Consider the following 12,503-nt stretch of genomic DNA (forward strand, 5'->3'; position numbering starts at 1 on the left):
CCATCATAGCAATTTGATGAATAAAAGCAGAGCCACCCTCATTAAGGGAAATTACATTATGTATAAGAAAAATGTAGTAATGATTTTAGGAGAGGAAAAGTAATTTCCATTTTGGAGAGCAAGCACACTAAATGTTTTCTGTTCACTTAGCCTTTGTACCTGTTCACATGAGAAGAGCGATATGAATATGGACATCATAAAACCAAGCTCCTTAACTATTTTTTCAGTTTAACCTCAGGAGAACCAGTGCAAGAGCTTCAAAATCCAAGGACAGACTGGTCCCAAAGCATCTCCTCTTCTGTCCTTTCTTTCCCTTGTTCCTTTTTCTCTTTTCTATGCTTATGTTCCTCTTTCTTAGAGGCTACACCTCAGCTTTTTTTCTCCTTTTGGTTCTTAAGCTTTTCTGTACTGACTCTGTTTCCACCTCTGTTTTGTTTCTTTGGATGCTCTTGTGTTTGTCTAAATCTATTTCCTCATAAGCTTTCTTCCTTTTATGCTTGGGCCACTCCTCCTCTGGTTTTTCCTGGCCTTCCTCTGGGTATCTTTCTCTCTTCTGATGTATCTGTTTATAACTAGCTTGATGGACACTGGTACTGTTTTCTGAGGAGAGGTGCCTGTAAACTCCAGATCCTACACTGTATGAGCCACAGTTTTACTCTTGTTGACTAAAGTTCAGGGATACTGGTTTTCCTGAGAAACAGTCCCTGGTGAATTGACAGTAGTTCAGGGAGTCCAGTCTCAGCCTGCTGTCATGAGCTGGTAGTCACTGAGGTACCGCTTCTCCACTGCTTGTGAAATATTGCATGGTCTTCGGTAGGTCTGGACAGGTTCATAAGGGAGTTTCTGATCAAACATTCTACACCTAGGTCTAGAATCAACCTCGTCTTTGTATCCACAGGTTTCCAAATAATCCTCTCTCACCTTTCTGAAACAAGTCTTTGGCTCTAAGCCTCTGGCTTTCTGCACTTTGATATAATCTTCAAGTTCATCTTGAAAAGAGTCAGATGTCTTCTTTGAATACTTCATTAGGTTGACAAGGGATTCTGCTTATCAGGTTGAGAACTTGGTGGAGAAATTTGATCATATTCACCCATTAATTGCTTCAGTTTTTTAGCATGAACTTTCCCCAGATAGTGAGACTGTGCAACAACTGAGGAACTAAAAACCATGATGCAGAGATTAAAAAATCTATTTTTGTCCAATACTTCACTCCCATTTACCTCATAATGTGAAATCCATTGTCATTCAAATTATGGCACTATTCCTTATAAGCCTTTTATAAAAGGTATCTGTAAAAAGTTCATTCTTTGCTCATTCAATGTGTTATCTTCTCTGAGGCAGGGGTGGCTGTCTACAACTACTGTCCCCCTCCCTGCCAATGCCAGCTGGTGGATAGGCCGAGGTGGAGGAGGCGGAGAGGCAGGGACAACCGCTGCCTCTGCCGCCACCAAGCAAGAGTGGTGGGAGCAGGAGGCGGAGACCGGACTTCCTGAGAGGAAGTCACCAACACCACCAGCGGCTGACTGGACAGCACCACTGCACGGCCGCCATAGCTGTGAGGTGCACCACTGATTTATGTTTTTGATGTCATAGTTTACATCTTTCTATCCTGTGCATCCATTAACAAATTATTGTAGTTATATTTATTTTGATTTATTTTCCTTTTACTCCTTTTAAAGTTCTGAAATTTTACATCCTCAATATATACTTTTATAATCAGAAAAAAATGGTAAATTTATTTTTATAAACACGATTGTACAATCATTCCTGAAAACAACAAACTAGGGATCTTTTCCATCAGATTAACCGTAATCAAACATATAAACTCACGTATGAAAAATCCTGCACTTTAAGATTTCTTGGTCATAAGACATAACCAAGCTATGAGAAAATAGTTTGCTTTAATTCACTATCTTTAACTATTTTAAAGTAAAAGCATGTAACAGATTTAGTTCCCAAGACAACAAATCTAATTTGCATGCCTACAGACCTGTACTGTCTAACAGGGTACCCCTTAGCCACATGTGACTATATGTAAACTTACTTAAATGAAATACAATTTTAAGGGACTTCCCTGGTGGTCCAGTGGTTAAGACTTGGCACTCCCAATGCAGGGGGCCCGGGTTTGATCCCTGGTCAGAGAACTAGTTCCTGCATGCCAGAACTAAAAGATCCTGCATGCCACAACTAAAGATACCGCATGCCACAACTAAAGATTCCACATGCCACAACGAAGATCCTGCACGCGGAAACAAGGATCCTGCATGCCACAACTAAGACCCGGCACAACCAAAAAAATAAATAAATATTTAAAAAAAAAAGAAAAATACAATTTTAAGTTCAGTTCCTCAGTTACATTAGCCACATTTCAAGTGCTCAAAAGGCATGCAGACACAGAACATTTCTACCAATGCAGACAGTTTTATTTGCTTGTGCTCCTCTAGACCTTTCCCTTGGAACCCAAAGCAGGCTTAAAATATAGTTCCTGAACTTAGAACAACTTCATAATTCAAAATATTTGTAAGTAAAAATTTTTAAAGTGATTATGAAAGACTATTTATAAAAGTTGAAGATGCCAAATGTATGCCTAAAACTCTAAGAATTTCTTTAAGACATCTCACTCATTTGAAATTATCCAAAGGCAGTCACATCTTCTGAAGTTGCTTTATTATAAGCATAAATACTCTCACTGTGAAGTAATTCTGTCTTGTGAACTATAATAAAAAGAAGCTAGAAAAGTCTGGAAAAAAGAAACCATTTCACAGAAACTGCAGTTTAGAGAGATTTCTTTCTGAGCAGTAAAATTAGCCAATGAATACTTTCTAATCAGATAAATATTAAAATATATCAGAGATATCTAACAGGACCATTAATGCAATTTCGCTATCACCAGGGGGCACATATATGCATCAGCCAGCGTAAGAGTGTAAAAATAACCCATGGGCAGAATATATTAACCAGCTTTTTTACATGTATACCCAGGTTTCTTAAGAAAGTAATTAGGATCTACCAGTAGGAAGAAGAATCAAGAGAAAAAGAATTTAAGACACTTAAGGATACTTTCAAATGGAAGAAACATTTTGCAAACCTCAAACTGAGATGAAGAGATCAGAGGAGAATGGCATTATGGTAGTCGCCAAATCTCTGTTTACTGCTGTTATCAAACTTTAAAATAAATATGATTTGTCAAAATTACACAAGGATTTTTACTTTAATGTGTTGTTTTCAATTCTTGGTCACTCCTAGAATGTTCAATTAAATATTCTTGTTTTTAAATAAAGTTTAATGGAATGTTCTTATAAGAAGGAAAAAAAGAAAAGGATATTGGGCTTGTGGGGGGAAGCCTGGGGAATCAAGAGCAAGAAGATGGCCATCATCTTCAGTTACAGTGACAGTTCAATTACCCACCTGGCTCACTTACATTGGGAATGTTAGTGAAGTTATGGTGGTCCGCTGCTTTAAGCATAGTTCCATTTATGGGCAACAGAATAAAATGTGTGCATAAAATTAAACTACTACAATACGTATGCAGCCTGACAGCTAATTCTCAAATCTAACTCAAAGTAATAAGTATCCTAGGTAAAGGTAAGTAACTCATAAATGCTTTAGAGACCATCTATAGATGGTAAATCTAGTAATCACATATATATTCCAAGTGTTTAACAAATACTCAATAATAAGACATAGATACCTCAAACTTAATTAATACTATAGTGGAAATTACTTTAGACCTAATTTAACAGAGCAAATACAACATACCTAAGCTAATATATATAAAAATTACCAGATAACCAAAATGAAAACTATGTAATAAACATATTGCTCCCCTTAGCAACCAACATAAAAAATAAAAAGCTGTAATTTGGTATAGAAATTGAGGTAAAACTTTGATCAAAATTTACTACATAGTAATAAAGAACATGCTTACCTAGTTCAATACACGTTATACCAAGAGACCATACATCTACTTTTCCATCATACTGTCCTTCATCCATGGCTAAAATTACTTCTGGGGCCATCCTAAAAAATAAAATGTCATTTAAATTAAAGTTTTAAAAATGTATGCTATTCTTTTAAAATGTAATGACTATCTACATGGAGAACACCTGGTGTGAATTCCAGGCAATATATCTGGACATTAAGAATTTTTATAATATGAAATAAATGTATTACAGGTTGTGAGGTAAATATTTACCTTTGCATATATAGTGTGAGACTCATTCTCACCATGTGTCATGATCATATAACAGCATCCTAAAGGAAGGATGCCCTAGAGCAGGGCTGTATTCTGCATCTGTTCAAGTCTGCAAATTTTAATACTGTATAGCCTTTAGGCCAGTGATTCTCAAACATTTTGGTCTCAGGATCCCATCTAATTTTTGCTTGAAAGATGGAATTTTACCATTGGCATTGAATACCATCAGTTGTTTCCCTTGAAATGACAAACTCACTCCATTTATTTCAGGAAGTACTTATCACAATAACCAACGCTGAATAACCATAGCTTGGCAGCCTTTCTTTCAAATTAGAATAGTGTCCCATGATAAAAATGGCTAGGGCAGATCACAACTAAAACAATCACAAAATTATCAACTTTATAACCAACCAACGACAGGTGTCTTGGTGATAAAATGAAACACAGAACTTTCCTGGCAGTCCAGTGGTTAAGACTCCACACTTCCATTCATTGCAAGGCGGGTGGCAGGTTCAATCCCTGGTCAGGGAGATCCCACATGCCACTTGGCGCAGCCAAAAAAATACAAAAACCAAAACAACCCCCCCCCCAAAAAATCCTACAAAAAACGAAACACTAATTCATGTCTTCAACTAGAGTCTGTGGTTCTTTTTTTTTTTTTTTTTTTTTTTTTTTTTTTTTGCGGTACGTGGGCCTCTCACTGTTGTGGCCTCTCCCGTTGCGGAGCACAGGCTCCGGACGCGCAGGCTCAGCGGCCATGGCTCACGGGCCCAGCCGCTCCGTGGCATGTGGGATCTTCCCGGACCAGGGCACGAACTCGTGTCCCCTGCATCGGCAGGCGGACTCTCAACCACTGCGCCACCAGGGAAGCCCGAGTCTGTGGTTCTTGATGATACTTTACCTTATACTTCATATGTATTTGGTATTAAGCACAGATAGGTACTTAGAACAGTTGCTGACTGCTTCAATAAGATTATTACCAGGTATCCCTGTGTGTGTGTTTGTGTGTGTGTGCACACATGCATTTGTGTAAAGACATATAAATATGAACCAAATACACTACATACAAATTAACCAATATGTTTACTTTATTGTAAACTTTCAATTGTCAATGTGTTCTTTTTTTTTTTTTTTTTTTTTTTTTTGTGGTACGCGGGCCTCTCACCGCTGTGGCCTCTCCCGTTGCGAAGCACAGGCTCCGGACGCGCAAGGCTCAGCGGCCATGGCTCACGGACCCAGCCACTCCGCGGCATGTGGGATCCTCCCAGACCGGGACACGAACCCGTGTCCCCTGCATCGGCAGGCGGACTCTCAACCACTGCGCCACCAGGGAAGCCCTGTCAATGTGTTCTTTAAGATGCTGAAGGAAGTTTGAGAAATTATCAGGAAAAGTTAAACAAGTAATTTGTTTTTTTATTGCAGAACTTTCGAGGGCCTTTTTAATATCTAATATTCATCATTAATATCTAAAGAGGGGAAGCACTGAGAAATATTATTCACTCACAGAACCCTTTTTTATGGGGGACTCTATCTAAACCAGGGTTTTACATAGAAATTTTTGGTCATCTAGAGCAGTGGTCTTCAAATTTTTATTCATTTATTTATCTTCAATGAATTTATAAAAATTGTGCATCCCTTGCACACTTTTGAGTTGATATGTAAATTTTATAAATTTAATAGTTGCAAAGGATATAATGCATATTATATGTATGTATATTGTGTATGTGCTTTAAAGATACTAAAAACTTGGAGTTGCAGAATTAGTTCATTCAATTTATTAAAAACACTGCCTTATAATCTAGTTAGCAAAATCAGTCTTCATGGTCATATCAATCAGTCAAATCAGAATCACCTTCTGCCAGAAAAAAGTCTGAATTCAATGCAAGTAACATGTTAATGTGTCCCCACGACAACCATGTCAGTTATGAATTCTACACTAGAAAAAAAGAAGAGAAGGAAGATAATTGGGGAGAAAGAAAAAGCAAAGGGTAAAAGGAACGGAAGGGAGATGACTGGAAAGGTACAAGGACTTGACAAAGGTTTGGCCTGACTCTTCAATATATCTGACAGATGCTACATCTTCTCAAGTTGTTCCTCTGGTGTTGCTTTGAGGCTTTTACACCCCAGAGCAATGCATCACTGTAATATTCAGGGTGAGTTAGAAGCCTTTCTTTTATGAGGCAGGAGAAGGGAGATTTGAAAGGCAGAGAAAGATGACGTAGTGGGCCTAAGACACAGCTCTCAGTATACACAGAGAAAGAGGATACATTTGAAAGTTGAAGATCTGGAAAATTATTCCCTTCAAACTTGCTGACATTAATAATGAATTATTTATGGATAAAATTAGATGATGTCTAGAATGTTTCAAAGTAACTGAGGGGAGAGGAAGAAAGGGAGAGGTGAGTGCATAGGGCAGGACTAGCCATGGGGATAAAGTTGCTGGGCTGAATGAATACGTAGGGTTCATTATACTTTTGTCTGGTGTTATATTTGAAATTCTCCATAATAAAAAATAAAAACAAAAAACCCCAGAGAACTCCAAGTCCACTACCAGTCTTTAGGTACTCCTAGTCTGAAGATCAATGATATATAGTAAATATAAATCTGAAGAAAACACACACATTTCCACTTAGCATTTCTATCTTTTCCCCACTTGAATTTTTATTGAATGTTTCCACTCCCACACCCAATATATGATGCAGATAATCATAGGAAGGAAACTGTAGGGGGGACAAATTTTAAAAATGGGGGACAAATTTAAAAAATGGGGGATGTAAGGGGAGCACTCCAAATCTGTACTTGAAACTAACTATAATGCTTAAAGTTAAAATGTCCAAAATAACATTATATTTTCAGGAAAAAGACATCTTAAAAACGCACAACCACACACAACCACACACAATATCAATTATGAAGATCAAATCCAGATAAGATTATTCTTACCAATATGGCGTTCCCACAAAAGAATTGGCAGGAGATGCCATGGAAGCGGATCCAAAGTCAGCAAGTTTCACCTGGCCTGGCTCTGTCAGAAGGATATTTCCTGCTTTGATATCTCTGGGTTTAAGGAACACAGAAAATTATTTCTCTTTCCTTCACTGGGTTGTGTAAAAAAATGATAAAAATCAAATAAAAATTTGTAAAACAGAGAAGGAGAAATCAAAATAATTAAGTCCTAGGATAATCTCTCAGTTGGGATGAGAATTTAGATCCAAATTAGAATACAAAAAATACAGAATTCATATATAGTAACAATTTTGTAAAAGAGAAGGCAAAATAGCAGTAAAAACAGGACAGAAAATCAGGTAATTAAAGTGTATAGTCTTCATTTGAGGTCCTGTTTATTGGTACAAATAATGGTTTTAAAAATTAAATTTAAATAGCAGACCACTCCTTCATAATTTTAAGATTTCTGAGTAACCTACTTAATGTAAAAAATAAATAAATAAACAAAAGAATTTCATGCCCCCAATTTTTAAAAAAGGATTATTCATATCATTTCCACCCTTAGGATATGAAATGAAAACAAACATATGGATAATGTAATATCCATGATCCCAGAAAATTATGGATATTCATAAAATGGGACTGTATGTCCAATGGGCACCATAACATACACTTAACCTTTCAAAAACAGAAAAACTAAGTTCCCAAGCACTTGTCAATTCTTACTATTGTAATGGACATAATACTAAATTAATCTATTTTCCTTCCATTTGTTTTTTAAAAATGAAGGTACTTTAGGGAATTCGCTGGCAGTGCTTTTACTGCCTTGGGCCTGGGTTCAATCCCTGGTCAGGGAACTAAGATCCCACAAGCTGTGCAGTGCGAATACCTTAGGTTATAATTCTAAATCTTCTATTCACTTACTTACTAGTATGTAAATTTCTCTTGGACCTTACAATCCTCATCTTAATAAAAAAAATCATATTAACTCACAATTGACTCTACTATATAGTTTAACATGTATTGCCTGATTCACATATATAATCAAAAAATGCTAATTTCCTTCTAAAACAGGTAAAACCAATACCAATGCTAAAAATGCATTATGGAATGGCTTAATTTTACTATTCATTATCAAGGATCATCAAGGATCAATACTCAAAGCATAAAAAGTATTAAGTATCTTTTATTTATCCCTATCATGGAATCAATGGAATAAACCTGGCATTATCAGTTACCAGGAAGACAGAAGATCTAGGTTTAGTTCTAATCTAAATCCACCTGGCTTTGTAAACTTTGGGAAATTAGTCACAAATTAGGGCATCAGTTTCTTCACTGGTAAAATGAAAAAAGTAAGACTATATAATCCCTAATGTCTTTTCCATTCCCCAAATTAAATGATTCTACAATTAATTTCAATTAAATGTGCACAAATCCATAAAGTGCACATACAGGCATACCTAAGAGATACTACAGGTTTGATTCCAGACTACCGTAACAAACAGAATACACAATAAAGCAAGTCATATGAATCTTTTGGTTTCTCAGTGCATATAAAAGTTATGTTTACACTATACTGTAGGCTACTAAATATGCAGTAATGTTATCTCTAAAAAAATAATGTACATACCTTAATTTTAAAATATTTTACTGCTAATAAATGGCAAAACAATCATAATGGTAACATCAAAGATCAATGATCACAGATCACCATAACAAATAAAATGATGAAAAAGTTTGAAATACTGTGAGAATTACCAAAATGTGACAGAAACACAAAGTGAGCAAGTGCTGTTGGAAAAATGGCACCTAGAGTCCTGCTTGACACAGGCTTGCCACAAACCTTAAATTTGTAAAAAACGAGGTATCTGTGAAGTACAATAAAGCAAAGCATAACAAAATGAGGTATGCCTGAACTTCGGAAAATCCAGCAACATGTATAGACAAAGATAAAAATTATCCTAAACAAAGAGATCAAGTGTACTAGTATGTAATTTTTAACATGGACAATCTAAAAAACCTGAGTTTATAAGAAATGGTTTTATTTGGCTATAATCAACAAAACTTTCAGGGTTAATAAGTTAATAATGTAACAAGCCATTTGCTTGTTAATATATAATAATTTTCAAAGTGCTTACCTATGGATCATGGTATGAGAATGTAAGTAGGCTAATCCCTGGAGAGCACCATGTGTAATTGCTGCTATTTCCACTTCTTGTAATGGCTTTTTGTGAACTTAAAATAAGAAAGTTATTTGAAAATATTTATTATAAAGAACATTTTTGTTTAAAAATACATACCTAATATATAGGGCAATTTTTAAAAACTAACATTTAGCAAGACGGGATTTCCTTCCAAAGATAATAAAATAATGCTATTGAACTTTACAACTAGTATACAGTTGTGCCTAGCTGTTAAAGTATATAGTCCACAGCCAATTTTCCTTTAAGCTAACAACATTAAGCAATTATTTGGTGATTACAAAAACAAAAGTAATAAAAGTTCTCCCTTTATTCTAATATCTTCATTATGAACAGAAGGAACAGATTAAGCTGAATGACAAAGATTCCAAAAAAACTTAAGTCAAAATGAGAGAAAATCCCTTTTTTTTTTTTTTTGAAAAATCCCTTTTTTTATGCTATTACATTACATTTAATGAGGATAGTGCATACTATGCAGAGGATATAGAAAGGTTAAGATTTTTATTCTTTCTGGAAAATTTGTACATTATTTAAGAAACCTTTTATTGAATTCTCATTTTATTTTGCTAATACTGTTTTTTCTTAATGATTAAAGGAAACCTACCTTCTAGTAAATCTGAAGCAGATCCTAAACAATATTCCATTACAAGCTACATGGGAAGAAAAATTATACAAGCATTAAAATATATTATTAAAAAGATTCTACTTGAGATAAAATAAATTCACCAAGGAGATCAAGAAGACAGGTTGAAGTAAAACAAACCCGTGTCACCATTTACCTTAAAAAATGAGTATTTATGTATCTAGTAATATATTAAGTGCATATGTAAAGTTAAGCTAATAATACATTAATCTTTTACAATACCAACATATAATCATTTGTATAAGATGTGTATTTCATATATAACTACCACTAAAATTATAAAGGAATATATATATTCTGTTACTATTAATCTATAGTACTAAAGCAATACTTTAGTAATCGCTAGGAAGCAAAAAACTGTCGTTTGGAACTATATATACAAAGCTTAGGTTACAGTTAAAGCAAACACAGAGCACCTTCTATGTGCCAGATATTTTATATATATTAAAGCTAATTAAGGGACTTCCCTGGTGGCACAGTGGTTGGGACTCTGTGCTCCCAATGCAGAGGGCCTGGGTTCGATCTCTGGTCAGGGAACTAGATCCCACATGCATGCAGCAGCTAAGAGTTCGCATGCCACAACTAAGAAGCCTGCCAGCCACAACTGAGGAGCCTCTGAGCCACAACTAAGGAGCCCACCTGCCGAAACTAAGACCCAGTGCAAACAAATAAATAAATAAATTTTTTTAAAAAAACGAATTTAATCCTCACAACCACCTTATGAGGTAGGCCCTATTACTATCCTTATTTTACAAATGGAGAAACGTGAGAGACAGAGAGGTAATCTCCCCAATGTCACTGCTTTTTCTTTAACCATAGCCTTGTGTTCAGGAGTACTGCCATCACCACCAAAATTAAACTGGATAAAAATGCACCAAACATTACAAATCTAGGTTCAGGATACTAAAATGATAATTAGCTGTGACTTATTAATTATTCAAAATAAGGGATCATTTCCATTTAAAGAAAATTTAGCCTCTCTATTAAAAGATACAGTTATGCCCACAATACTACAGTATTACTACCGTATCACCTCAGCGGTAACAATGGGGCAAAATTAATCACCACTTCTTGTAACAAAGTGTCTCAATTCTCTAGCATTAGTATTATTCAGCCAAGGAATCATAATCAGTTCAAATTTCACCAGGACTCAGCAGGACTTCACCAAGATCTTTGTGGTTAAATAGATTACAATATGTTTATGTCAAAGATAGGCTACATTTCATCCTCAAGTAACAGGATTGCTTTCACAATGTTTGATAAACCATTTGAAGAATGATACTACTAAAAAATGTCAGAGAATATTTTACCATGTACCATGTAATATATTATTAAAAAGATTCTACTTGAGATAAAATAAATTCACCAAGGCGATCAAGAAGAGTGTTTGAAGTAAAACAAACCCTAGTCACCATTTACCTTAAAAAATGAGTACAAGAAATGTACATAAACGTCAGCTAAATCTCTGCAGTAAACTCGCAAAACATACATTCCCTCTCCTGCCTAGGAGTTCTAGGAAAAGCTACTCTCCCTCTCAGAATGAACTAACATTTCAAGGTGTTTCTGCATGGCCTTACACAACCATTTTGAGACATTCTTGAAATAATTAACTCTAAACAGAAACCAACTAAAATTACAGCAAGGGGGAAGCATATACCTACCCATGCTGTGTGCTCACGTAAATAGCAGCCTTTGTATTCTATACTGTTGGGATGTTTTATTCTTTGTAGAAACTTGACTTCCTTAATAATATCCTGCCATTTCTATGGGGAGAAAAAAAACGAATAAAGGAAAAAATTATGAACAGCTGCTTTTCCTGAGAAAGTTATATAAGAAAAAAGTTATCAGATTAAGAAGGGTTATTGAGAACATTAAACTTCATTTGTAATATGTAAATATCAAAATAATAAATTAAAAAGTTATGTTCATATAGTTTATAACTCAATTACATAATTTATAAAATTATTTCATTCAAGGTAGGACAAATTTTAGTTTGGTAAAACTTATCATCAATGAGTCTTATTAAAATTTTATAACCACACACCAAACATGCCGATGAAAACTATATACCATATTTAGTGATTTTTCTTCAAAAGTTCATCTTCCCTTCTTATTTGCAGCTTTTTGATGTATAATTTACATACCATTAAGTTCATCTATTGTGTTTTTGGGTTATGTGTTCTACCAAACGTTAAGGTTTTGTTTGCTTTTTAAATTCAAGTGAAGATTTAAACCCGTAAAGTGCACACTTCCTAAAAAAAATGCTAGAGAACAATTAGTTATTATATGGGAAAGTTCAAAGAAAAAAAAAAACAGTATGAAAACATTTCCCTACATATTTTACTAAGAGCATTCCTCAATGACACCTACCAGGAAATACAGATAAACCTTCAGTCATAAGCTACTCCATGACAACCTTAGACACTTAGGCCATGTCCTAAACATAGTTACTCTTAAGAAGCAACCAGAGAACTCTAAAAATACTGTTTACTGGGTCTACACCCAGAGACTCCAGAGG

The 12,503-nt window shown here is 35.1% G+C and overlaps 1 protein-coding gene and 1 pseudogene across 2 annotated transcripts in view; both read right to left on the minus strand.

Annotated features, from left to right (window-relative positions):
- The window catches only part of TAOK1 (TAO kinase 1), a gene marked incomplete at its 3' end in the record, with an annotated part of 108,773 nt that overhangs the window by 47,380 nt on the left and 48,890 nt on the right, over positions 1 to 12,503 (minus strand). The window contains exons 4-8 of the mRNA XM_079725405.1: positions 11,647 to 11,748; positions 9,947 to 9,992; positions 9,280 to 9,376; positions 7,139 to 7,252; positions 3,929 to 4,020 (exon numbers count right to left, since the gene is read on the minus strand). Coding sequence (XP_079581531.1) covers positions 3,929 to 4,020; positions 7,139 to 7,252; positions 9,280 to 9,376; positions 9,947 to 9,992; positions 11,647 to 11,748 — 451 coding nt within the window. The remainder of the gene's footprint in view (positions 1 to 3,928; positions 4,021 to 7,138; positions 7,253 to 9,279; positions 9,377 to 9,946; positions 9,993 to 11,646; positions 11,749 to 12,503) is intronic.
- LOC307067797 (lysine-rich coiled-coil protein 1-like) lies at positions 196 to 1,026 on the minus strand (annotated as a pseudogene). Its single transcript has one exon. The product of its transcript is annotated as a lysine-rich coiled-coil protein 1-like (transcript).

This window comes from Hyperoodon ampullatus, assembly GCF_949752795.1.
Source record: "Hyperoodon ampullatus genome assembly, chromosome: 19".
Lineage (NCBI taxonomy): Eukaryota > Metazoa > Chordata > Mammalia > Artiodactyla > Ziphiidae > Hyperoodon > Hyperoodon ampullatus.